Source organism: Balaenoptera musculus, chromosome 8 (genome assembly GCF_009873245.2).
Source record: "Balaenoptera musculus isolate JJ_BM4_2016_0621 chromosome 8, mBalMus1.pri.v3, whole genome shotgun sequence".
NCBI lineage: Eukaryota > Metazoa > Chordata > Mammalia > Artiodactyla > Balaenopteridae > Balaenoptera > Balaenoptera musculus.
Genome location: NC_045792.1, coordinates 59,029,291 through 59,054,891, shown reverse-complemented (window position 1 = coordinate 59,054,891; position 25,601 = coordinate 59,029,291). Strand labels below are relative to the sequence as shown.

Below are 25,601 nucleotides of genomic sequence, written 5' to 3'. Positions count from 1 at the left end.
TCCCTGACCAGGGATGGAACTGGCGTCCCCTGCATTACAAGATGGATTCTTTTTTTTTTTTTTTTTTTTTTTTTGGTTCTTTTCAGTTTATTGCATGAAGGAGTTACACTAGTCCAAGTTAAAAGCAGACCCCAAATGGTTACATTACACAAGCTGTGAGGTTTTTAAACTTGTGACAAGGGACAGAAGGAAAATTCTACTCATTGCAAGGAAATCCTCACTTAAGCTTCAGTGAGCCAGAAGCACTTAAAACCTATGAACCTTCAGCTGATCATCCTTAGCCAGTCCAATCTCTACGAGGAACTGGCATATGTTCTTGCACTGGTCACCCTGTAGCTGAATTACTTCTCCATATTCTGGATGCTCAATTACAGTACTATTGCAGGCAAATTTCTTCTTAAACGCCTTCACTAGTTTCTTTTTATCGTAATCATCAGCGATCCCTTGGACAGTAGTAAGGCTCTTCCTGCCGTTTCTCTGTTGAATTCTTTTATGGATATAATCCTCAGTGCCAGCAGGAAGCAGATCGTCACCCTTACTTGCATCAGCAAAGGGGTCGAAAGAGTGGAGGTTCTGGATAGCGGACATACGATACCATTCCTTTTCCTCGGTGGAAACAGCCTTCGGAAGGCCTTCGGAAGGCGGTGGCTGGAGAAGGCGAGTGGGGGGGGCGGAGCGTCAGGAAGCGAGGGGGCTCGAGGGGGAGGCTGCTGAGTCCTCGGCGGCGGCTCAGTGACTGGGCAACAAGACGGATTCTTAACCACTGGACCACCAGGGAAGTCCCGAGGTTGACTTTAAACACCAGGTTGAGGAGTTAAGATCTATCCATTCATTCCTTCAGTCAGCAATTATTGAGTGCTTGAATATGCCAGATACGGTGCTGGGGACACAAACATGGAGACATGGCTCCTGCTTTCAGGGGGCTAATAGTCACATAGGGAAAGACGGACATGGAAACAAATGATGGTAGTATATTATAAGTATGTGTTATGTACTGTGGTGACAAGAGAGTCAAGACAAGGGAGGGAGTGATTAACTCTGCTTGGGGGAATCATTAAAGAAAGACTTAACAGAGAAGATGCTTGAGATGGTTCTTGAGGAGTAAGTTTGAGTTCAGTAGGTAGTCAAAAGTCTTTGAGGTATGGAAGAGTGGTCCAGCAAAATGAAAAGATATGCAAAGGCTTGGAGGCATTAAACAGCCTGGAATATTCTGGGAACTGTAAGAATGCCTGCATTACTGGAGTATAGGTTAAATGTAGGGGGGTAGCAGTGAGTGATAAGGTTGGTGAGGCCTTTCTAACAACATAATAAGAAGCTTGGGCTTATAACATGTTCAGATCTATGTCTCAGAATGATTAAGTCTGGTAGAAGTGTGTAAGTTATTTTTGGAGGGCTCAGCTTGGGGAAAGGAGAAGAAATTAGTTGGGAGTACTGCAGTCGTCTAAGAGATGGTGGGGATCTGAGCAAGAGCAAAGGCAGTGAGGGTGGAGAAAAGTGAGTGGCTATAAAAATATTAAATAACAGTGCTTCCACTTTTTTTTTCCCTTTCCATTCCACTCCCTAATTCATTCACTCACACATTCATCAAGCATTTATTAAGTGTGTAATCTGTATTGTTTATTCATTCTTCCCTTCTTCAAATACTTGTGACTTCAGGATATCAGGAATATTCCTAGGTCCAGTAATTCAGCAGTGAACAGGACAACCAAGGTCCTTGCTCTTGTGAAGTTTACTTTCTAATGGGGGAAATGCAAGTAATGAATAAGTAACAAGCACGATAACTCCAAATGGTGATAGGTGCTCTGAGAAAAGTAGGGTGATAGGATAGAGAACGACTAGAGGAGAGGTGCTACTTTCAATACGGTGGTTTATGGAATGCCTCTGAGGAGGTGATATTTGAACTAAGACCTGAATGAAGAAGACTTAGCAATTTGAAGATTTGGAAGCATACGTGTGTCAAGTGGAGGGAGAAGCAAGTATAAATCGGTGGGAACGAGTTAGGCGTGTCTTGGGACCAAAAAAGAAGGCCAATGGGACTGAATTATAGTGAGCAAGAGAAAAATAGTACCATATGAAGTCAAGGAGTTTAGCAGAGTCAGATCTGTAAGACCTTGTAGGTACTGCTAAATTTGTTTAATTTTTTTGAGAGTACAGTGAAGATTTTGGATGGTGTTAAAAATAGGAGTGAGGTGAGCTGATTTGCATTTTTCAAAAAGATCTTTCTGGCTGCTTTGAGGAGAACGGATTGTAGGGAGGCTTTCGAGGAGGGCAGTTAAGAGACTATTGCAGTAGTCTGGGTGAGAAATGATAGTTTTGGAGTTGGGGGCGGGGCGGGTAGGGTGGCAGAGATGGAGAAAAGTGGATGAAATTAGAATATGTTTTGAAGTAGAGCCTACAAGACTTGCTGGTGGATTGGATATGGGACGTAAGGGAAAGAAATAATCAAGCTTGACTTTCAGGTTTTATGAATTTGTTTTGCTTTGACTTGAGTAGTTGGCAACACCATGGCTGATGTTATTGTGTAGTGAAACAGGACGGACTGGGAGAAATTTTTGTTGGGCGGTGGGGAGGAAATGCAGAAAAATTTTGGCCATGTTAAGTTTGAGATGGCTATGTAAACATCTAAGTGGTGGTGTTAATTAGGCAGTTGGAAATATGAGCTTAGAGTCAGGGGAGAGGTCTGGACATTGGTCTGGGTCTCTGAAGATCTGGCTTTTTATACTAGCTCTACCACACAGTTGTTACATGAGACAAGTCAGTACGACACTCTGAGTTGCAATGTTGTCGGCTTAAAGTAATAATAAAGTTATTTGTTATGCCAGCCTTATGTATATGGTGGGAAAATCCTTTTCATTCATTTATCCATTCATCAAGTATACCCGGAGCATTTACAAAGGCACTGTCTTAGCTGTGAAGGATAATGAAGACATAGGCCCTACTCTCAGGCTGCTCATAGTCCAGTGGAAGAGTTAGTGAAATAAGCAGATGTAATAACTGCTGTAATACAGAGAAGCACAGAGCTCTCTGGGAGCACAGAAAATGGTGGGAAAGGGATCAGGAGAGGCTCCCCAGAGAAGTGGCACTTTAGCTGATGTGGAAAATGACTAGAAATTAACCAGCCAAGGAGAGAGGCGGAGGGCCCTCTAAGCAGGAGGAGCAACATGTGCAAGGTGGGAGGTGAGAGGAAGAGAACAGCACTGACAGGTCACTGTATAAGGTATAGTATTATTGGAGCATCCAAGTAGAAGGTGGGGCGTAATGAGGAAGTAGGAAGACTGGAAAGGGAGGCAGGTGTGAGATCATGTAAGGCCTTATATGCTATGCTAAGGAGTTTGGATTTTATGTGTAGTGGCTGATTAACTGTGGAAGAACTTTAAGCACTTAGGTGAGTGACTGGATCAGATTTGAATTCTAGAAAGATCACTCGGGGGACAGAAATGGAGAAGGGATTAAAGAGGCAGGGAATGGTGGCTCAGTGGTTAAGAATCCGCCTGCTAATGCAGGGGACACGGGTTCGAACCCTGGTCTGGAAAGATCCCACATGCTGCGGAGCAGCTAAGCCCGTGCACCACAACTACTGAGCCTGCACTCTAGAGCCCACGAGCCACAACTACTGAGCCTGTGTGCTGCAACTACTGAAGCCCACACTCCTAGCCCGTGCTCTACAACAAGAGAAGCCACCGCAATGAGAAGCCTGTGCACTGCAACAAAGAGTAGCTCCCACTCGCTGCAACTAGAGAAAGCCTGTGCGCAGCAACAAAGATCCAACACAGCAAATAAATAAATAAATAAATAAATAAATAAATAAATAAATAAATAAATAAATAAATAATGAAAAGATGATAGCCAGAAAAAAAAATAATAATAAAGAGGCAGGGAAGACATACCTTAATCCAGGCAGTTAGGGCTTCCAGACTTATCTAATTCCAAAGTGCATGTGCTTTCCGGTGTATTATACATAGTGCAGGGGAGCATATGTTAAGTGCCAGGCAGACTGGAGTCAGATCATGGCCTTGTGTGGTTACAAGAGAGGTTACTCTCAATGCTGTCATGGAGGGCACTGTGTGGCCTACTGAGGAGTTCTTCCTTTCTCTTATAGGCAGCATTGGCAAACCAGAAGATTTTGAATTTGAGTGACACAGTGACTAGCAGGAAGGGCATGAAGTTGAAGGGCCTAGATTATGTTTGTAGCTTGAATAATATTATAGAAAGGAAGAGATGTTAGAGACATTTCCTGCCCCACTGACCTAGGCCTTCTGGTGCAACAAGCCATGTTCTTCAGTTTTTCCTTCTCCCCAAAGCTTCCTTCAGTCCTATTTGTATTCTGTGTTAAGTTTGGAAAGTATTTACTGTTGGCTATTAATGATCACGAAGGATTTCATGTTAGTGCTTAAGAGGAAGAGTCACTTTCTAACTTAGAAACCACAAAGGATGGAGCACATTTGCCAGCTCTACATCTCTGATGTGGTCCAGATACCAGCCTGTCTCTTTAGATCAAGTTTGAGCTCCTTAAGGAGAAGAAAGGGCACTTCAGGCAAAGCCAGCATGTCAGTTAGTGCTGTCATGTGCTTGATATCTCCCACTGGCTAAGGGAATGGAGGGAGGGGACCAGTTTTCTAAGTAATAGAGCATTTTGATGACTACTTCTGAGTGTGGGCCACTGCAAGAATGGCTTATATAGAAGTTGCTTCTTATTCTCAGAGAGCAGCAGCTGTCTCAGGGGTAACTGGTAGTAGCCAATATAAACAGGTAAGTTCTGTTGGTTTCAGATGGCTTTCCAAGTTCCTCTGGATTCTTTTGCAACATCATCCCCACTGTCTGTTCAAGTGAGAGTTACTCAGTCTCTGTGTATTTCCAAGGTGTGTGCTTTGTGTCTAGTGCTAGGTGTGAAGTGTGAGGGAGATGCTGAATGAGTAAGGCATTATTCTTTTTTAAAAAAATAAATTTATTTATTTATTTTTGGCTGTGTTGGGTCTTCGTTGCTGTGCGCAGGCTTTCTCTAGTTGCGGAGAGCCGGGGCTACTCTTCGTTGCGGTGCGTGTGCTTCTCAGTGCAGTGGCTTCTCTTGTTGCGGTGGCCTCTCGTTGTGGAGCATGGGCTCTAGGCGCGTGGGCTTCAGTAGTTGTGGCTCGTGGGCTCAGTAGTAAGAGCTTTCTTACCCTGCTTTCTTTTCTTCATAACACTGCTACCAGAAATTATTTCATATATATAAATATATGCTTATTTTGTATATTGATTGTCTGTCTTCTTCATTAGATGGTAAGTTTTATAAGGGAAGAGACTTTGTTTTATGCCTGTCTTGTGATTGAATGAACAGATACTGTGCCAGAAACTGTGGCTCACAGGCTCTAGAACGCAGGCTCAGTAGTTGTGGCATATGGGCTTAGTTGCTCCACGGCATGTGGGATCTTCCCAGACCAGGGCTCGAACCCGTGTTCCCTGCATTGGCAGGCGGATTCTTAACCACTGCACCACCAGGGAAGTCCCTAAGGCAGTATTCTTGTCTTCAAAGCAGTTAATGTTATGTAACATCCATTTAACATTTATTGAACACATACAGTGTGCCAGATTACGTGCTAGTTCTTTGAAATGCAAAAATTAGTAAGAATCAGATGATCCTCAGACCACTTAGGATTGCTAAATGGGAGAAAATATTTGCAAACCATATATCTGATGAGGGACTTGTGTTTGGGATATGTAATGAACTCTTAAACTCAACAAGAAAAAGATAAATAATCCAATAAAAAATGAACAAACGATCTGAATAGACCTGTCTCCAAAGAAAATATATAAATGGCCAATAAGCACATGAAAAGATGTTGAACATCATTAGCCATCTGAGAAATGCAAATCAAAACTACAGTGAGATACCACTTCATACCCACTATGATGCTATAATCAAAAAGACATAATAACAAGTGTTGTGGATGTGGAAAAATTGGAATCCTCATACACTGCTAGTGGAAATGTAAAGTGGTGCAGCTGCTGTGGAAAACAGTTTGGCAATTCCTCAAAAGGTTAAGCGTAGAGTTACCATATGACCCAGTAATTCCACTCCAGATATTTACTTGAGAAATAAAAACATATGTCCCCATAAAAGCTTATACACAAATGTTCATAGCAGTATTATAATAGCCAAAAAGTAGAAACAACTCAAGTGTGTATCAGCTGGTAAATGGATAAATAAAATGTATATCCATACAGTGGAAGATTACTTGTCAAGAAAAAGGAGTGAACTACTGATACATGCTGTAATATGGATGATCTTTGAAGAACATTATGCTACATGAAAGAAGCCAGTCAAGGGACTTCCCTGGTGGCGCAATGGTTAAGAATCCGCCTGCCAGTGCAGGGGACACAGGTTCGATCCCTGGTCCAGGAAGATCGCACATGCCACAGAGCAACTAAGTCCATGTGCCACAACTACTGATCCTGCACTCTAGAGCCTGTGAACCACAACTGCTGAGCCCGCGTGCCACAACTACTGAAGCCCACGCGCCTAGAGCCCGTGTTCCGCAACAAGAGAAGCCACAGCAATGAGAAGCCCACGCATCGCAACTAAGAGTAGCCCCTGCTCACCACAACTAGAGAAAGCCTGCGTGGAGCAATGAAGACCGAACACAGCCAATCAATCAATCAATCAATAAACAAACAAATAAAAATAAATTTATTTTTTTAAAAAAAGAAGCCAGTCAAAAAAGACAGCATATAGTATGACTTCATTTACATGAAAGGTCCAGAATAGACAGATCTATAGAGATATAAAGTAGATTAGTGGTTGCTTAGGTCTAGGGATAGGAATAGGGAGTTGGCCAGTGGGCTTGAGCTTTCTTTTTAGTGTGATGGAAATGATTTAAAATAAGATGGCTGTACAACTCTATAAATATATGAACAGTCATTGAACTGTCCACCTGATATGGATGCTATACTTCAACAAAGCCTTAAAAATAAGAAAAGATCCTTGGCCTCAAGATGATTAGAGTCTAGTGAGGGAAACAGATATAAAAAGTAATAAATGTGAGCTTAGAGGTTTGTGCAAATTGTAAATTTCTGCAGGAGAACAGAGGAGGAAAGGAATTACTCCACCTGAGGAGATCTACTAGACTCTAAGCTCCTTGAGAGTGAGAGCTGTTATTTATTGTATCCCCTGTCTAGAGCTTAACATATGATCAGTTAACAGTTGTTGAATGGGTGTGTGAATGAATAAAGTTGGAGAATGTGTCACAAAGGAGGTGATATTTGAGCTACATCTTAAAGAAGTAATAGAAATGAACTAGACAGTGAAGGTGAGGAAAGAATTCTAAGGAGAGAAGACAGCAGCAGCCAAAGCACTGAGGGCTAAAAGGGAAGAGCACCTTAGAGTGGTAGGTGGTTTAGTGTGGCTGGAGTAAAAGCCGTTTGTTGGAGGTGGTGAGATAAGTAGCTGGTTATATACCACATTATGAAACACCTTGTGTGTCATACAAAGGAGTTTGGACTTTAATCCAAAGGCAGTAGAAAGTTATCAAAGTTTGTCAAAGTAGGGGGCTGATGCAGTCAGATGTGTGTCTAATAAAGATTACTGTGGCTGCTCCTGTTATGAATCTGTACTGGCAAGATTTGCATCAGGGAGATCACTCGGAAGTCACTGCAGGTCTAGGAGAGAGCACGAGATAAAGTCTGAACCAAGAAGGTGTGGCAATGAAAAATTGGAGGGAGATTTCATAGGTGGGTAGATGTGATCAGCACATGGATAGTCCAGATTTAGGGCTTTAGGAGTTTCATAGAAAGCTGTAGAAAGTTCTGTTCTGGAAGGGCTCTGTAAGAGGTGACATCTGGGTTGGATCTTTAAGGATGGGTAGAAAAGTATAGAGTGTATTAGAGGCTGGAGTGCATATGGGAAAGAGTAAGAGAGGAGGGTCAGGTGGGGAGGAAGCCAGTCTGAGAAATATGAATTTTATGGGGTAGGAATTGAAGAACCAAAGAAGTGTACATTAGGTGCCCCCAAATTTGATAATTGTTGAATGGGAGAGAGGTCATTAAACTATTCCTTCCACTTTTGTATAAATTTTGAAAGTTTCTTTAAAAAAGCTTTCCAATTCAGCTGGCCTGGAGGATGTGCTTTTCTGGTGATGGTAGGAGGGGTAGGAGTGGAGGGCAGACAGCAGCCATAGCAGTTATTTTCAGCCAGCATCTACTCTGACTCCACTGCCTACAGTGTGCTGTCCATGTCAGGCTTTTCAGTTAGGTTAAGCATAACCAATGTCTGCATGATCCCCAGCTGACTTATGAGGTCTGAAAAGTGAGGTAGTTCCACTTTAATTTATTGGCCTGGAATTCTTGCCAGGGCTAAGGGGTTGGAGAAGAATGTGAGTGAGAGGGGAATAAGGAGCTACAAATAGGGGTAGCCTGTGAATCTTTGGACTTCACTTGTAATCCTAATCACTCAGCACACCATAGTATCTGTCCCCACGAGATAGAGGCAGCCAGCCTGGTGGTTTTGCTGTACCAGGTTCAGGAACGAACTAATCTCTCCTTTCTCTGGGCTTACACAGCATTTTGTTTATATGTCAGTGGTTATCCTTATCATATTATGTTTAATCTGTCTCACCCCTACCCCCTGGACTGTGACTACCTCAAGGGCAAAGGTTGGGCTTATTCATCTCTAATGTTTTGTGAAAGAGTGAAGTCTCTAGCTGCATGATTGATCATTCTGTAACTTGACAGGATCAGCTGAGACCTTTGAAGTTCCTGGTTGCCCTGGTAGATGGGGTTCCAGAGTTTAGGGCCCTTTGCAGTTAGAAGGTACTTGAAGCCAGGACAAGAGGCCATCCCCCAAATGATGGATATTCCTGATGCATGCTTATGGTAGTCACTTGGTAAATTTTCATTGATTTAATTTGGTAGCATCCTGTTAAATCACACCTCACTACACTAAAGGCATTTTGCTTTCACTTCTGTGGTAACTAAGGTAACTGTGGCAGTTTGGAAAGCCAAAGTATTATAGCTGACTCCAGAGCTTTGGAGTTAGACAGATTTGGCAGATTTGGTATGAATTATTATAGCATTTTAGCTTTAAGGGACCTTGAAAGTCATTTAAGCCAATTTCCTCATTTTATATATGGGGAAACAGGCATAGAGAGAAGTGCCCTGTTCATTGACATATAGCAAGTAAATAGCTATGCCAGATTAGGACCTACAACTCTTTTTCTTGTCACTGAGAAAGGTGGTTGTTGCCCTGAAGCCATTTCTTGGGGTGAAAAGTGGGAATGAGGTAAAACCCAAGGAAATAAGACATACTACATGGGCTAGTTTCACTATTCAGCCTGCCCAGCAAGTTCTCCTGTTATTGGAAGTCTTTTTGGGGAAACCAAACCAGAGTGTCTACATGTAGCCACATAATGCACTCCTTTTTCATTCTTTCTGCTCTTACCCTGCTTTCTTTTTCTTCATAACACTGCTACCAGAAATTATTTCATATATATAAATATATGCTTATTTTGTATATTTATTGTTTGTCTTCTTCATTAGATGGTAAGTTTTATAAGGGAAGAGACTTTGTTTTATGCCTGTCTTGTGATTGAATGAACAGATATTTATTGGCTGTCTTCAAGATGCCAGGCACATGCTTCCTATGACTTTGGTGTTTGTAGGTCATGACATGTCTGTTTCTTTGGGTTTGATCATTCATGAATGTATCTAAACCTTCCTTGAACACAGAATACACATTATTGGCAAATGATTGCCCAATAACTGTATGGTGCTCATAGGAGTAGAGTGAGGTTACCTTTTCTGTGTGGATTTAGGCAGTGTGAGATTTAATGTGAACCTAAACCTCATGCCGCTTGATCAGGCCCGGTAGAGAACAGAATCTCAGAAGCAGCAGAGCTATGTGATTTGGCAGCTGGGGAGAGAATTCTTGGTGCATAGCTGTGGGGAGACAGCAGGACTCAGGGCTGACTTATCCAATAGGCACAGTACCCAGGGGCCCATAAAAATGTCTTAATTTCTTTTAATCAGAAGAAAAAATGAATATAATTCATCTTGGATTATATTATATCAATGCAGTCATAAAATATATTTTTAAATATTTTTCTAATAGAGAAAGGGTTCCACAAAGGCAAAAATACCTAGGGCCCATGAAAGTCATAATGTGGCACTAGCAGGACCTTGTGACTAGTCATTGGCCTGGCCATTTGTGGCCCTAAGCCCTGACTCTGCTTTCTCCCTTAAGGTCTGTGATCCTCTCCCCATCACTCCTATCCCTATGCCCCATAACGGTGATCTTCAGTGAGTCATTTTTCTCCTTTATATCTCATTTGTGCCTTCTGTAAAATGGAAACAATTGTGCTCCCTCTGCTGAGTAAATTCATGCTTTTAAAACAACCTAATTATTTTATTTTTAAATCTGTCTTCTTAAGGGCAGGAAAAAAAGTCTGGTTCATCTTTGTATCTCCATGCCTAGCCCAGAACCTACACATTTAGAACAGAAGTACCTTAAATGAGAGTTGAGTAAATGAATAAATGTATCAAACCTCACAGATAGCTTCAGAGGCTTTCTTTAGGCTTTTTCTTTCTCTATGGTATGATTTACATATGTTGTTTATGGTATTGGATATATGGTATTATATATCTCCAGCTACCTTTTTAGTCTTTCTGAGGTTCTGTCAGCAAAATTTATAGAGCTATGTGGACACTTAAGAAAATGATGTGGAAAACAAGAGTGTTGCACCATCTTAGAGAGTTAAGAGCCAATGTGAACAATCAGGTACACATGGGGAATGAATAGTCTTTTCAACAAATGACGCTGAAACAACTAGATAGCCACATGCTAGTAGGACTCCTGCCTCACACCATATACAAACATTGACTCAAAACAGACCAATGACCTAAATGTAATAACTAAAACTATAAAACTCTTAGAAGAAAACAGTTATAAATCACTACCAAATTAGGTAACGGTTTCTTAGATATGACACCAAAAACACAAGCAATAAAAGAAAAAGTAAATTGGGTTTCATCACAATGAAAAACTTTTGTATTGCAAAGGATACCACCAAGAAAGTAAAAAGACAACCCACAGAATGGGAGACTTGCAAGTCATATATCAGATAAGGGATTTTGTATCCAGAATATATAAAAAACTTTTACAACTCAGTAATAAAAATATAAATAACTTAATTTTAAAAATGGGCAAAAGAGTTCCAATAGGCATGTAAGAAGCTTGGAAATCACCATTCTGTCCTAAGAACAAGTAAAAAGCTGAACAAACTGAAAAATTAACAGTTCTTAGATTTTTAAGAGAAGTAAGGTCATAGGGCAAAGGCAAATTGCTGCCCCCCAAATTGGAGAGACAAACAGGTGAATATAGAGAATCACAACTTACAGAAGCAGAAACCTCTGTGGGAACCAGTGCTGGAGAAGGGAAACATGGATTGTAATTGATGAATTGCTGGAGGCTCAGTGTGGACAACTCAGAGTTAAAAAACTCCAGGGGGACTCAGTCATTGAGGGCCCCCCACAATGACTTCTTGGATATCTATCAGGTTCTTACACTGAGTATTGAGAAAAACCCTTTTGTGCTTTGGGCAGGGGTGGGGGAAAGGAGCCATTTAAAAATACTACAGAGAATTCTGTTCTTCTTAAGGTCTGCCATCAGGGGAAACTTTAACCAGAGCCTAACCTGTTGGGGTTTTATCAGAGCCTAACTGACCCAGGGGAAAGGAAATACCCATCTCTAGTCAGCTCTAGCCTTTCATCTTGGAGAAGGGAAATACCCAACTCCAGTCCACTCACACCATCATGTCCCACCTAAGAGGGGTGGGTGAGGCACTGAGAAGCACTTGTGAAGTTCACATTCCAGAGGCACAGACTCACTAAAAGACTGAAACCCAATCATAGGACTATAGAATGCTTCCCCTCCCTCAACATACCACCACATTACTAAAGGTCTATTTATAGCAGTTCCTTTTACCTGGTATATCATGCCCAGCTATCAAGAAAAAATTACAAGGTATGCTAAAAAGCAAAAAACATACTTTGAAGAGACATACCAGGTATCAGAATTAGACCCATCTATGGCAGGGATCTTGGAATTATTAGACAGGGAATTTAAAATAAGTATGATTACCATGCTAAGGCTCGAATGGGTAAAGTAGATGACATGCAAGAACAACTGGGCATTGTAAACAGAGAGATGGAAATTCTAAGAAAGAACCCAAAAGAAGTGTTTAGAGATCAAAAACACTATAACAGAAATGAAGAATGCCTTTAATGGGCTTATCAGTAGACTAGACATGGCTGAGGAAAGAATCTCTGAGCTTGAGGATATTTGAGTAGAAACCTATAAAAGGAAAAAGAAAAAAGACTAGAAAAAACAAAGTAACCAAGAACTGTAGGACAACTACAAAAGTAATGTATGCTGCTGTGGTCTGAATGTTTGTGTTCCCCCCAAATTCATATGTTAAACTCCTAATCCTCAAGGTGATGGTATTAGGAGGTGGGGCCTTTGGGAGGTGGTTAGGTCATGGGGGCAGAGCCCTCATAATTGGGATTTGTGCACTTATAAAAGAGGCCCCACAGAGTTTCCTAGCCCCTTGCACCATGTGAGGACATAGCAAAAAGTCAGCTGTCTGTGAACCAGGAAGCCCTCACCAGACACAGAATCTGCTTATGCTGTGATCCCGGACTTCCCACACTCCAGAAATGTGAGAAGTAAATGTTTGTTGTTTATAAGCCACCCGGTCAATGGTATTTTATTATAGCAGCCTGAACAGACTAAGACAGATGCATCATGAGAATACCAGAAGGAGAGAAACAGAATATTTGAAACCATAATGACTGAGAATTTTCCCAAATTAATGTCAGACACCAAACCACTGATCCAGGAAGTTCAGAAAACACCAAGCAGGATAAATGCCAGAACCCCCCAGTAAATCTAGGCATATCATTTCTCAAATGATAGAAAATCAAAGACAAAAAATCCTGAAAGAAGCCAGAGGAGACAACACCTTAACCTACAGAGGAGCAAAGATAAGAATTACATCCAGTTTATCCTCAGAAACCAGGCAAGCAAGAAGAGAGTAGAATGAAATGTTTATAGTGTTGAAAAAAACAAAAACCCCACCAGCCTAGAATTCGGTATCCCATGAAATTAGCCTTCAAAAGAGGAGAAATAAAGACAGACAAAAATAGAGCAAATTTATTGCCAGTAGATCTGCCTTGCACGATGTGTTAAAAGAAGTTCTTTAGAGAGAGGAAAATAATAGAAGTCAGAGCCTCAGATCTACATAAGGAAAGGAAGAGCACTGGAGAGGGAATAAGTGAAGGTAGAATAAAAACATTTATTTTACTAATTCTTTTTTTAATGAGCGATTGTAAGTTTTATTGTATCTTAAATGTCATTTTCCATATGTTCATTGCTAATATATAGAAATACAATTTTTGTGTGTATGTTTATATTGTATTCTGCCACCTCATTGAACTCACTTATAAGTTCTAGCCTTTTTTTTTTTTGGTAGATTCTTTGGGATATTCTATGTAGGCCATGATGTCATCTGCAAATAAGGGGCAGTTTTATTTCTTTCTAATCTGTACCTTTTATTGCCTTATTTTGCTGGCTAGAAACTTCAGTATTATGTTGAATAGTAGTGGTGAGGGTGGACATCCTGACATTGCTGATCTTAGGGGGAAAGCATTCAATCTTTCACCATTAAATATAATGTAAGCTATAGGATATTTGTAGATGCTCTTTTATTTTATATATATATATATATATATATATTTTTTTTTTTTTTTTTTTGCTGCACCACACAGCTTATAGGATTTTAGTTTCTTGACCAGGGATCGAACCTGGGCCCTTGGCAGTGAGAGCATGGAGTCCTAACCACTGGACCACCAGAGAATTCCCTATTTTACATATTATTGATTGATCTAACAGAATAGTTTTTTCAAAGTAATAATACCAACACTATATTTGACTATGTATGTTTGTGTGTGTGTATTTGTGGATAAGTGAAATGAGTGACAGCAATGATACAAGGGATGAAAGGGAGGAATTAGGATTATTTTGTTGTTATAAGGTACTCAAACTATCTGTAAGATGGTATAGTATTATTTGAAAGTGGGTTTTATTATTTGTAAATGTATACTACAAACTCTAGAGCAACCACTAAAAGAAGTAAAAATAAAAGCATAGGGAATTCCCTGGCAGTCCAGTACACTTTCACTGCCGAGGGCCTGGTTTCCATCCCTGGTCTGGGAACTAAGATCCCACAAGCTGCACAGTTAGGCCAAAAAATATTAATAATAATAAATTTTTTTTAAAAGTATAACTGATAAGCTAAGAAAGGAAAGAGAATGTAATCATATAATATTCTCAGTTAAAGCTACAAAAGGCAGAAAAAGATTGGAAGACAAAAATAGAAACAAAGAATAAGGGCAACAAATAGAAAACAGTAACAAATATAGTAGATGCTAATCCAACTATATTAATAATCACTTTGAACATTAATGATCTAAATACATCAGTTAAAAAACAGAGATTGTCAGAGTGGATAAAAAATACAAGACCCAACTATATATCTAAAAGAACCCCATTTTAAATAAAAGGACACATATAGATTAAAAGTAAAGGAATGGGGAGAGATATATCAGGCTGACAATCAAAAGAAAGCAGGAGTAGCTATATTAATTTCAGATAGAGCAGACTTCAGAGCACAGAAAGTTATCAGGGATCAAGAGGAGCATTACAGGGCTTCCCTGGTGGTGCAGTGGTTAAGAATCTGCCTGCCAGTGCAGGGGACATGGGTTCGAGCCCTGGTCCAGGAAGATCCCACATGCTGCGGAGTAACCAAGCCCGTGTGCCACAACTGCTGAAGTCCGCATGCCTAGAGCCTGTGCTCCGCAACAAGAGAAGCCACCACAATGAGAAGCCTGTGCATCGCAATGAAGAGTAGCCCCCGCTCGCTGCAACTAGAGAAAGCCTGCGTGCAACAACGAAGACCCAACGCAGCCAAAAATAAATAAATAAATTAATTAATTAATTTTAAAAAAGAGGGGCATTACATAATAATAAAGGAGTCAGTTCTCCAAGAAGACATAACAATGTCTTAATGTGTGTGTACCTAACAATAGGGTGTGAAAATACATAAGGCAAAAAATGATAGTACTGCAAGGAGAAATAGATGAATCCACTGTTATAGTTGGAGAATTCAACACTCCTGTGTCACAAAGGGGCAGATCTAGCAAGCAGAAAATTCATGAAGGCAAGGCTGAACTCAATGACACCATCAATTAACTGAATATAATGGATATTTATAGACTACTTCATCCAGCAACAGCAGAATAGACTAGACAATCTTCTCAAGTTCTCATGGAGCATTCACCAGGATAGACCACATTGTGGGCCATAAAATATACCTTAACAAATTTAAAAGAATAAAAATCATATATTTTCTGCTCTCAGTGCACAATGGAATTAAATCAGAAATCAGTAACAGGAAGATAGCTGGAAAAATCCACAAATACTTGGGAGATTAAACAACATGCTGCTTAAATAACACATGGATCAAAAAAGAAATCTCAAGAGAAATTTAAATATGTTTGAACTAAATGAATATGAAAACGTATCAAAATTTGTGGATACAGCAAAAGCAGAGCTTAGAGGGAAATGTATAGCACTGAATGCACATATTAGAAAAAAAGGAAAGATCTAAAATCAGTCATCCAAACTTCCACCTTTGGAAACCAGAAAAAGAGCAAATTAAATCCAAGATAAGCAGAAGAAAAGAAATAATAAAAATTAGAGCAGAAATCAATGAAATTGAAAACAGGAAATCTAGAAAAAATCAACAAAATCAAAAGTTGGTTCTTTGAAAAGATTAATAAAGTTGATAAACCTGTAGCCAGGCTAACTAAGAAAAAATAGAGGATACAAATTCCTAACATCAGAAATGAAAGAGGGGACATCACTACAGAGCCAATGGACACTAAAAGGATAATAAAGGAATACTATGAACAACTCTATGACCACAAATTTGATAACCTAGATGAAATGGACCAATTCCTTCAAAGACACAATCGGTCAAAACTCACACAAGGGGCTTCCCTGGTGGCGCAGTGGTTGAGAGTCTGCCTGCTAATGCAGGGGACACAGGTTCGAGCCCTGGTCTGGGAAGATCCCACATGCCGCAGAGCAACTGGGCCCGTGAGCCACAATTGCTGAGCCTGTGCGTCTGGAGCCTGTGCTCCGCAACAAGAGAGACCGTGATAGTGAGAGGCCCACGCACCGCGATGAAGAGTGGCCCCCACTTGCCGCAACTAGAGAAAGCCCTTGCACAGAAACGAAGACCCAACACAGCCATAAATAAATAAATTTAAAAAAAAAAACAAAAAAAAAAAAACAAAAAAAAAAACCTCACACAAGAAGACAGACAATCAGAATTGGCCTATATCTATTAAAGAAATTCATTGAATAATTAATAACCTTCCAAAGCAGAAAGTACCAGGCCCAGATGGGTTCACTGGTGAATTCTACCAAACATTTAAGGAAGAAATTATAGCAATTCTCTACAGTCTCTTTCAGAAGATAGAAGCAGAGTGAATACTTCCTAACTCATTCTATGAGGTCAGCATTACCCTAATACCAAAACCAGACAAAGATATTATAAGACAACTATAGACCAATGTCTCTCATGAACATAGATGTAAAAATCATTAACAAAACATTAACAAATTGAATCCAGCAGTGTATAAAAAGGATCATACACCATGACCAGGTGGAATTTATCCTAGGTATGCAAACCTGGTTCAATATTTGAAAAATTAATTAATGTAATCTATCACATCAACAGATTAAAGAAGAAAAATTACATGAACATATCTATATATGCAGAAAAATCATTTGACAAAATCCAACACCCATTCAAGATAAAAATTTCTCATTAAACTAGGAATATAGGGGAACTTCCTCAACTTGATAAAGAATATCTACCCAAAACTTACAGCTAACATACTTACCTGGTGAGAAGCATGAAGTTTTCCACTAAGATCAGGAACAAGGCAAGGTTGTTCCCTCTGACCACTGCTTTTCAGCATCATACTGGAAGTCCTAGCTAACACAATAAGGCAAGAAAAGGAAATAAAATGAATATAGATTTGAAAGGAAGAAATAAAACCATCGTTGTTCACAGATGAAATGGTCATCTATAGAAAGGATCAACCAAAAACCTCCCAGTACTAATAAGCTATTATAGCAGGGTTGCAGGATATGCAGTTAATATACCAAAGTCAACTGCTTTCCTGTATACCAAGAATGAACAAATGGAATTTGCAATTAAAAGCACAATACCAGGGACTTCCCTGGTGGTACAGTCGTTAGAATTCACCTTCCAGTGCAGCGGGTGTGGGTTCGATCCCTGGTCGGGGAGCTGAGATCCTACGTGACTCGCAGCCAAAAAACCAAAACATAAAACAGAAGCAGTATGGCAACAAATTCAGTAAAGACTTTAAAAATGGTCCACATGAAAAAAAATATTTTAAGAAACCCCACAATACCATTTACTTTAGCACAAATAAGAATAACATATGTAGATATAAATATAGCAAAATATGTACAAGACCTGTATGAGGAAAACTGTAAAACTGATGAAAGATATCAAAGAAGAACTAAATGGAGAGATATTCCATGTCCATGTAAAGGAAGACTCAATGTTGTCAGGATGTCAGTTCTTCCCAACTTGATCTATAGATTCATTGCAATCCCAATCAAAATCCCAGCAAGGTATTTTATAGCTATCAATAAACTGATTCTAAAGTTTATATGGAGAAGCAAAATACCTAGAATACCCAATACAGTATTGAAGGAGAAGAACAAAATTGGAGGACTACTTACCCAACTTCAAAACTTACTATAAAGTTATAGTAATCAAGACACTGTGGTACTGGTGAAAGAATAGACAAATAGATCAGTGGAACAGAATGGAGAGCTCAGAGATAGACCTACGTAAATTTATTCAATTGATCTTTGACAAAGGGGTAAAGGCAATACAATGGAGCAAAGAGAGTCTGTCAACAAATGGTGCTAGAGCAATCAAGACATCCACAAGTAAAATAAAAAGAAAAAAGGTTCTAGACACAGGCTTTATACCCGTCACAAAAGGTAACTTAAAATGGACCACAAACCTCAATGAGATCACAAAGCAAAACTATAAAACTCTTAGAAGATAACATAGGAGAAAATCTAGGTGACCTTGGGTTTGGCAATGACTTCTTAGATACAACATCAAAGGCATGATCCCTGAAAGAAAGAACTGATAAGCTAGACTTAATTAAAATTAAAAGGTCTGCTCTGCAAAAGAAACTGTCAGGAGAATGAAAGCACAAGCCACAAACTGGGAGAATATATTTGCAAAAGACCTATCAGATAAAGGATTGTTATCCAAAATATACAAAGAACTCTTTAAACTCACTAATAAGAAAACAACCTGATTAAAAGTGGGCTAGAGGGCTTCCCTGGTGGCGCAGTGGTTGAGAATCTGCCTGCCAATGCAGGGGACACGGGTTCGAGCCCTGGTCTGGGAAGATCCCACATGCCATGGAGCAACTGGGCCCGTGAGCCACAATTACTGAGCCTGTGCGTCTGGAGCCTGTGCTCTGCAACAAGAGAGGCTGCGATAGTGAGAGGCCCGTGCACCACGATGAAGAGTGGCCCCTGCTTGCCACAACTAGAGAAAGCCATCACACAGAAACGAAGACCCAACACAGCCATAAATAAATTAATTAATTAATTTAAAAAAAAAAGTGGGCTAGAGGGACTTGCCTGGTGGCGCAATGGTTAAGAATCCACATGCCAGTGCAGGGGACATGGGTTTGATCCCTGGTCTGGGAAGATCTCACATGCCGTGGAGGAACTAAGCCCAAGCACCACAGCTACTGAGCCTGTCCTCTAGAGCCCAAGAGCCACAACTGCTGAAGCCTGCGCACCTAGAGCCCGTGGTCCACAACACGAGAAGCCACTGCAGTGAGAAGCCCACACACTGCAACGAAGAGTAGCCCCTGCTCGCCGCAACTAGAGAAAGCCCGCACACAGCAACGAAGACCCGACAAATAAATAAATAAATAAATAAGGGAAAAAAAGTGGGCTAGAGACCTTAACATATAGCCCACCAAAGAAGATATATAGATGGCATATAAGTATATGGAAAGATGCCCCACATCATACGTAGTCAGGGAAATTCAAATTAAAATGAGATACCACTACACACCTATTAGAATGATCAAAATCTGAGACGCTGACAATACCAAATGCTAGCAAGGATGTGGAGCAACAAGAACTCTCATTCATTGCTGGTGGGAATGCAAAATAATACAGCCACTTTGGAAGATAGTTTGGTGGTTTCTTGCAAAACTAAACATACTGTTACCAAATCCAGCAATTGTGCTCCTTAATATTTCCCCAAAGGAGCTGAAAACTTATGTCCACACAGAAACCTGCACACAGATGTTTATAGCAGCTTTATTCATAATTGCCAAAATTTGGAAGCCACCAAGATGCCTTTCAGTAGGTGAATGGATAAATAAACTGTGGTACATCCAGAGAATGGAATATTATTCAGTACTAAAAAGAAGTGAGCTATCAAGCCATAAAAAGAGATGGAAGAATATTAAATGCATATTACTAAGTGAAAGAAGCCAATGTGAAAAGGCTACATACTATATGATTTCAACTATATGACGTTCTGGAAGAGGCAATACTATGGAGACAGTAAAAAGATCAGTGGTTGCTAGGGATTGGGGGGATGGAGAGATGAATAAGCAGGGCACAGAGAATTCTTAAGTCAGTGAAACTACTCTGTATGATACTCTAATGATGGATATGTGTCCATGAGGACATTGTATGTTTGTCCAAATCCATAGAATGTACATCAATAGTGAACTCTCATACTCTGGTTTCTCTTCAGAACGCACAAATCTTTCGCCTTTAATAGTGAACTCTCAGGTAAACTATGGACTTTGGGTGATGGTATGTCAATGTAGGTTCTTCAGTTGGAACAAAGGTACTGCTCTGATGGGGATGTCAGTAATGAGGGAGGCTATGCATATTTGGGAGCAGGGTGCATATGGGAAATCTCTGTGCTTTCCACTCAATTTTGTTGTGAATCTAAAACTGCTGTAAAAAAACAAAAAAGTCTATTTTTTAAAAGTGAACAAAAAGGAGAAAGGATCTGAATAAACTTTTCTCCAAAGAAGATATGTGAATGGCTAATAAGCATATGAAAAGGTGTTCAACATCATTATACATCAGGGAAATTCAAAATCATATTGATCTGCCATTTCACACCCATTAGGATGCTTTTTACCAAAAAGACAATAAGTGTTGTTGAAGATGTGGAGAAATTGGAACTCTCATACACTGCTGGTGGGAATGTAAAATGGTGCAGCTGCTGTGGAAAACAGTTTGGCAGTTCCTCAAAAGGTTAAGCATAGAGTTACATATGACTAGACAGTTCCACTACTAGATACATGCTCAAGAGAAATGAAAGCATGTCTACATGAAAACTTGTAAATGGATGTTCATAACAGCATTATTTGTAATAGCTCAAAACTCTAAAACAACCCAATTGTCCATCAACTGATGGATGGACAAAGAAAATGTCGTATATCCATACAATACAATATTATTTGGTAATAGAAAGGAATGAACTACAATACCTGCTGCAACACTGAAAACATGCTAAGTGAAAGAAGCCATTCACAAAAGACCACATATTGTATGATCTCGTTTATATGAAATGTCAAGAATAGGCAAATCTATAGATAGAGATCAAAAGTAAATCAGTGGTTCCTTGGGCTGGGGGGAGATTGGAGAGTGATGGCTGACTGGTATGTGGTTTCGTTTTGGGGTGGTAAAAATGTTCTAAATTTAAATAGTGGTGATGGTGGCACAACTCTGAATATACTAAAAGCACTGAATAGTACATTTTAAGTGGGTGAATTTTACGGTATGTGAATTAGATCTCAGTAAAGCTGTTGTTAAAAACAATTCATTGTTTTCCTGCCTCAGACACCTGTAGTTGCTGGGAGCCCCAACTTGGTCTATACCAAGCGTGCTGGCCTCAGCCAGACTAGGGCCTGCTTTCCTTGGATCGGCTCTTGTGAGCTCCAAAAGTAGCTCGGCCCCTGCCTGCCCCACAGGCAGGGTCCCGTACAGGATGGCGAGGCGGGGGGTGGTGAGGAAGAGCCGAGAGTGGGTGCTGGAGAAGAAGGAGCGCCGCCAGCGGCAGGGCAAAGAGGTCTGACCTGACACTCAGTACACCGGCCGCAAGCGCAAGCCCCGCTTCTGAGCAGGCGGCCGCGTCCAGTGGGACAGCTCGGGACCACACAGTTGTGAGCTGTGCCATCCAGCCCAGGCACTTGCTTCTGGAGGGTTTTCTATATTGAAGTGCCTACTTTATCAGCTGACAAAAAGTGTTTTAGAAAAGTTCTAAAAAGGTTTAAAGTTTTAAAAGTATTTTCTTCACTAAAAAAAGTTCTGAGAGCATCTTATTTTGTTCTAAAAGCAATAAACCACTTTCTGTGGAAAAAAAAAAAAACAATTCAGGTGTATAGAGGTATATGACTGTAGGACAAATTGTGAATGTGAGTGCTGGGATGCAATAGCAATTTTTTTTTATGATAATCCTTTTATTTTATTTTTTTAACTTTTTATTTTATATTGGAGTATAGGTGATTCCAGTGTTGTATTTCAGGTGTACAGCAAGGTGATTGCAATAGCAATGCTTTTATGTGCATATGAATTACCTAGGTATCTTATTAAATGCAGATTCTGATTCAGGAGGTCTGGGATGGATTCTGAAGCATCTATTTCTTAAGCTCTCAGGGTGCTGATGCTTCTGGGCTGTGGATCATGCTCATCAAGGCAGTAAAGGATTTTTTTTTTTTTTCCAGTGAATGGGGTCAGTCTAAAGAGCCTTTCTGGATCCAGGAGGATTTGTCTAGCATTTTGCATGAAAGCAGAATGTGGTTTGGTGGAAGAGAGGGGCTGGGGGGACAAAGTAACCAGCCTGTGTAATGACTCAGAGACCACAGAGTATCAGTATTTGTGGGGGATAGGAGGCCTGTTTGTGGTATTACACTGGTGGACCATGAGTCTTTCACACCTGAGAAAATATCAGTCAACTGCAGATCATTTTCCATTTTTGTAAAGTTTTCCCTTGCCCTCTGCCTGACATTTTTGGTCTAACTTCTTTCAAATCTGGATCTATCTAGGTAGATTGACATGACTAGAGACCTTGCAACATCCTAGGAGGGGAGTGATTGGTTGGCAAAAAGACATTCTGTGTATGGGTCTTAGGAGTGGGAAATGGGCCCATCAGTCAGTAATCTTGCCCTGAGAGCCTACCTAATTAGCTACCTGAGTTCTGGACAGGTCACGTTTGGACTGACTGGCTTCTTGGCCCCAGATGAATAAACTCATTAATGAGGGAGCAAATAAAGATGTATTTCCAGATGGTACAGGTTAATTATAGGTATAGCTTATAGCTTTCCTTGTTTTTCCACCTGAGCTAGAAGACTGATATGGATGTAATTTTAAAAATCTTTTCGTTCAGCATGCAAATATTAAAGCCAAATCATGTCTTTACTCAGCATTACTCCACTCTGGTGCTCGTACTACTCCACGAAGTGCTAAATGGTCCTCTAAGCACCAGGTCTAGTCTCAGCCTTAGTGCTTGCCCTTCTGAGATGTTCCCTGAGCTCTGAAAGCATTACTGCCCTGTGCTTCACCAACATTCAGTTCCCTGGCCTCTCTGAGTACTTTTTAAAGTACACTCACTCTCCTAGGAAGAAAGGCAATGAAATCACTTGGTCACTTGGAATATACTTACCCTCACAGCGCCACAATGAAGTCAGAAGACTTATTCTCTATTTTCCAGCAGGAGAAACAAAGGCACAGACAGTAGCATGCTTGACCACTATCTCATGGAGAGGCGTCCCCATGCCTGGTCCGGTTCTCTGGATCTTCCTTGTTTTCTCTTCAATGGACTTACCTTGCTTCTTTGAACATATAGTTGTGTTGTTTTGTTTTGTTTTGACGTGTAGTTTTTTAAACATGATTTTCTGGGTGCCTCCAGAAAATGAATACTTCTTTCTCAGATGCTTATTAGGTATTTTTCAAGTGTTTGTTTACACTCCCACTTAAGCATCTCCAGGTGGGGTGCTGGTTTGTCAGCATACTTACTTATTACCCTGTTGGAGGGAATTCTGTTCAAATTCACAAGTACTCATTGAGTGCTTAACATACACTCAGCTCTGCTATTCTCCTTGAAAGACGAAAAAGCAGTGTATTCTCCTCGGCTCTGTGGGATCTTCTAGGATGGGAGCAACATAGACATAAGCAGGACTTGGACGAGGGTGAAGCAAACAAGGCGTTGGGCGCAAACTTGAAGGAGGCACTCACTCTCAAGGTCATGCAAGTGCACTGTCATTACCTGAAAATGTGTGCCTTCTTAAATTTTGAGCTCTAGGTCCCTTGCTTGCACCACCCTGGTCCTGGCCCTGGATTTAAGAAGCAGTTAGGTCACTTGGAAAACATGTCTAAGATAACATAAGATTGTGGTCCTTAATTGTCTGCTCAGGTACCACCCAGCTGGGCCTTTCCATTTCCTGCATCTACTTGTCTCCTCTTGGAGGGGACCTCTGTCCTTCTGGGGAGATGAAGGACTGAGTCAGGTCACATGAATAAATTCTGTGAGGCAGTGTGAAGTAGGACGAGGAGGGTGGTTGACTTCATTACCCTAATTGGCTGGGGGAAGCATTGGGATATTGTTTCTTCCCTCCCCTCCCCTGCCCTCTGTCTTCCCCTCTCCTTCCCTCTCCTCTCTTTGCCTCTTCTCCCCTCCCCTCTTTTCCTCCTCTACCCTCCTCTTTTCCTTCCCTCCCTCCCTCCCTCCTTCTCTCTCTCTCTTTCTTTCCCTCCCTCCCTCCCTCCCTTCCTTCCTTCCTTCCTTCCTTCCTTCCTTCCTTCCTTCCTTCCTTCCCTCCTTCCCTCCCTCCCCTGCCCTGCCCTTCCTTTCCTTCCTGCCTCAGCTGGGACATGTAGAAACCAGAAAGCCCTCTCTAAGCAATGGTGGACATTCCCAGTACACACACATAAAGGATGCATGGTAAATATGTACTGATTTTACTCAGTAGTAGTATGGAGTTCTGCCCATTTTACTTCAAACATCCCACTTAAGGTACTTTTCTGAAGTTATCAGAGGAACAGTGGGAAACTGGGCCTTGAACTTCATAAGTACTAAAGGAATATTTGTTGATTGATTCCTTTGTGTGATTATGAGGGCCTTTCTTCTGTATATCAAGGAGCATTTTCAGCTCAGTTCAGTATAAGAATGTATCGAGTGACTTATGTCCTGAGGCTTTGGGTATGCTTCTGTATGGCTACAAGGAAGTAGAAGACTTGAGCTGTGATCTCAAAGAACTTAGTAGTATTCTAGAGCAGTGGTTTTTCAGCTGGGACAATTTTTGTCCCCCAAGGGACATTTGATAATGTCTGTAGACTTTTTTGGTTTTATCTGTGGAGATGCTGCTGGCATCTAGTGGGTAGAGGCTAGGGATGCTGCTAAACATCCTACAGTGTACAGATCCCCACCCCCCCGAAAAAAAACAACCCAGAGAATCAGCCAACCCAGAATATCACTAGTGCCAAGGTTTAAGAAATCCTGCTCTAAAAGGATAAGACTAACAAATAGAACTGGAACTTTGAGGTTGGAAGGCCGCACTGCTACTTTTTTTTTTTTTTAACATCTTTATTGGAGTATAATTGCTTTACAATGGTGTGTTCGTTTCTGGTTTATAACAAAGTGAATCAGCTATACATCTACATATATCTCCGTATCTCTGCCCTCTTGCGTCTCCCTCCCATCCTCCCTATCCCACCCCTCTAGGTGGTCACAAAGAACTGAGCTGATCTCCCTGTACTAGGCGGCTGCTTCCCACTAGCTATCTGTTTTACATTTGGTAGTGTATATATGTCCATGCCACTCTCTCACTTCTTCCCAGCTTACCCTTCCCCCTCCCCGTGTCCTCAAGTCCATTCTCTACGTCTGCGTCTTTATTCCTGTCCTGCCCCTAGGTTCTTCAGAACCATTTTTGTTTGTTTGTTTGTTTTTAGATTCCATATATATTACACTGCTACTTAATAGCAGAGCAAAGACTTGGACTAGGGTGAAGCAAACAAGGCGCTGGGCGCAAACTTAAGCTTAGTTCACCCTAGTCCAATGGGGCCATTTAGAGTCAAATGGTATTATATGACAGAATATTTTATCTAGCTTCATGTCCCACAAATCCTAATTCATACTTTTAGCTCTAGCAGTGTGTGATCCTTGTATGTTGGGCAGGGACAGTTCTAAGACAGTAATGGATTTTTACGGTGGTGTCTTTCTACAGGTTGATATGTCAGACCTCTCTCCAGAGGAGCAATGGAGGTAAGTGTGACAGTGTGGGCCCCTCATGGTGGGAACTATAGATTAATCCTACTAATAGAGTTGTATATCTACCCTTTTTGCTTCCTTTTCTGTGGCAGGCAGTGACCTATGACCAGCAGGACAGGTCATTTGAGATCT

At 40.8% G+C, this 25,601-nt stretch overlaps 2 protein-coding genes across 3 annotated transcripts in view; one reads left to right on the top strand and one right to left on the bottom strand.

Annotated features, from left to right (window-relative positions):
- The window catches only part of RNF121 (ring finger protein 121), an 85,532-nt gene that overhangs the window by 9,585 nt on the left and 50,346 nt on the right, over positions 1 to 25,601 (top strand). For both annotated transcript variants that reach the window (XM_036860725.1, XM_036860724.1), the window contains one exon: positions 25,426 to 25,463. In XM_036860725.1, coding sequence (XP_036716620.1) covers positions 25,432 to 25,463 — 32 coding nt within the window. In that variant the 5' untranslated portion in view covers positions 25,426 to 25,431. The remainder of the gene's footprint in view (positions 1 to 25,425; positions 25,464 to 25,601) is intronic.
- On the bottom strand, positions 77 to 630 carry LOC118899275 (eukaryotic translation initiation factor 1-like). Its single transcript, XM_036860727.1, has one exon. It carries the CDS (start codon positions 586 to 588, stop codon positions 247 to 249), a length of 342 nt encoding a protein of 113 aa, XP_036716622.1. The 5' UTR covers positions 589 to 630; the 3' UTR covers positions 77 to 246.

What these genes read in the sequence shown, in the direction of transcription:
- LOC118899275 (XM_036860727.1), bottom strand. Translation starts at nt 588, where the DNA reads ATGTCCGCTATCCAGAACCTCCACTCTTTCGACCCCTTTGCTGATGCA.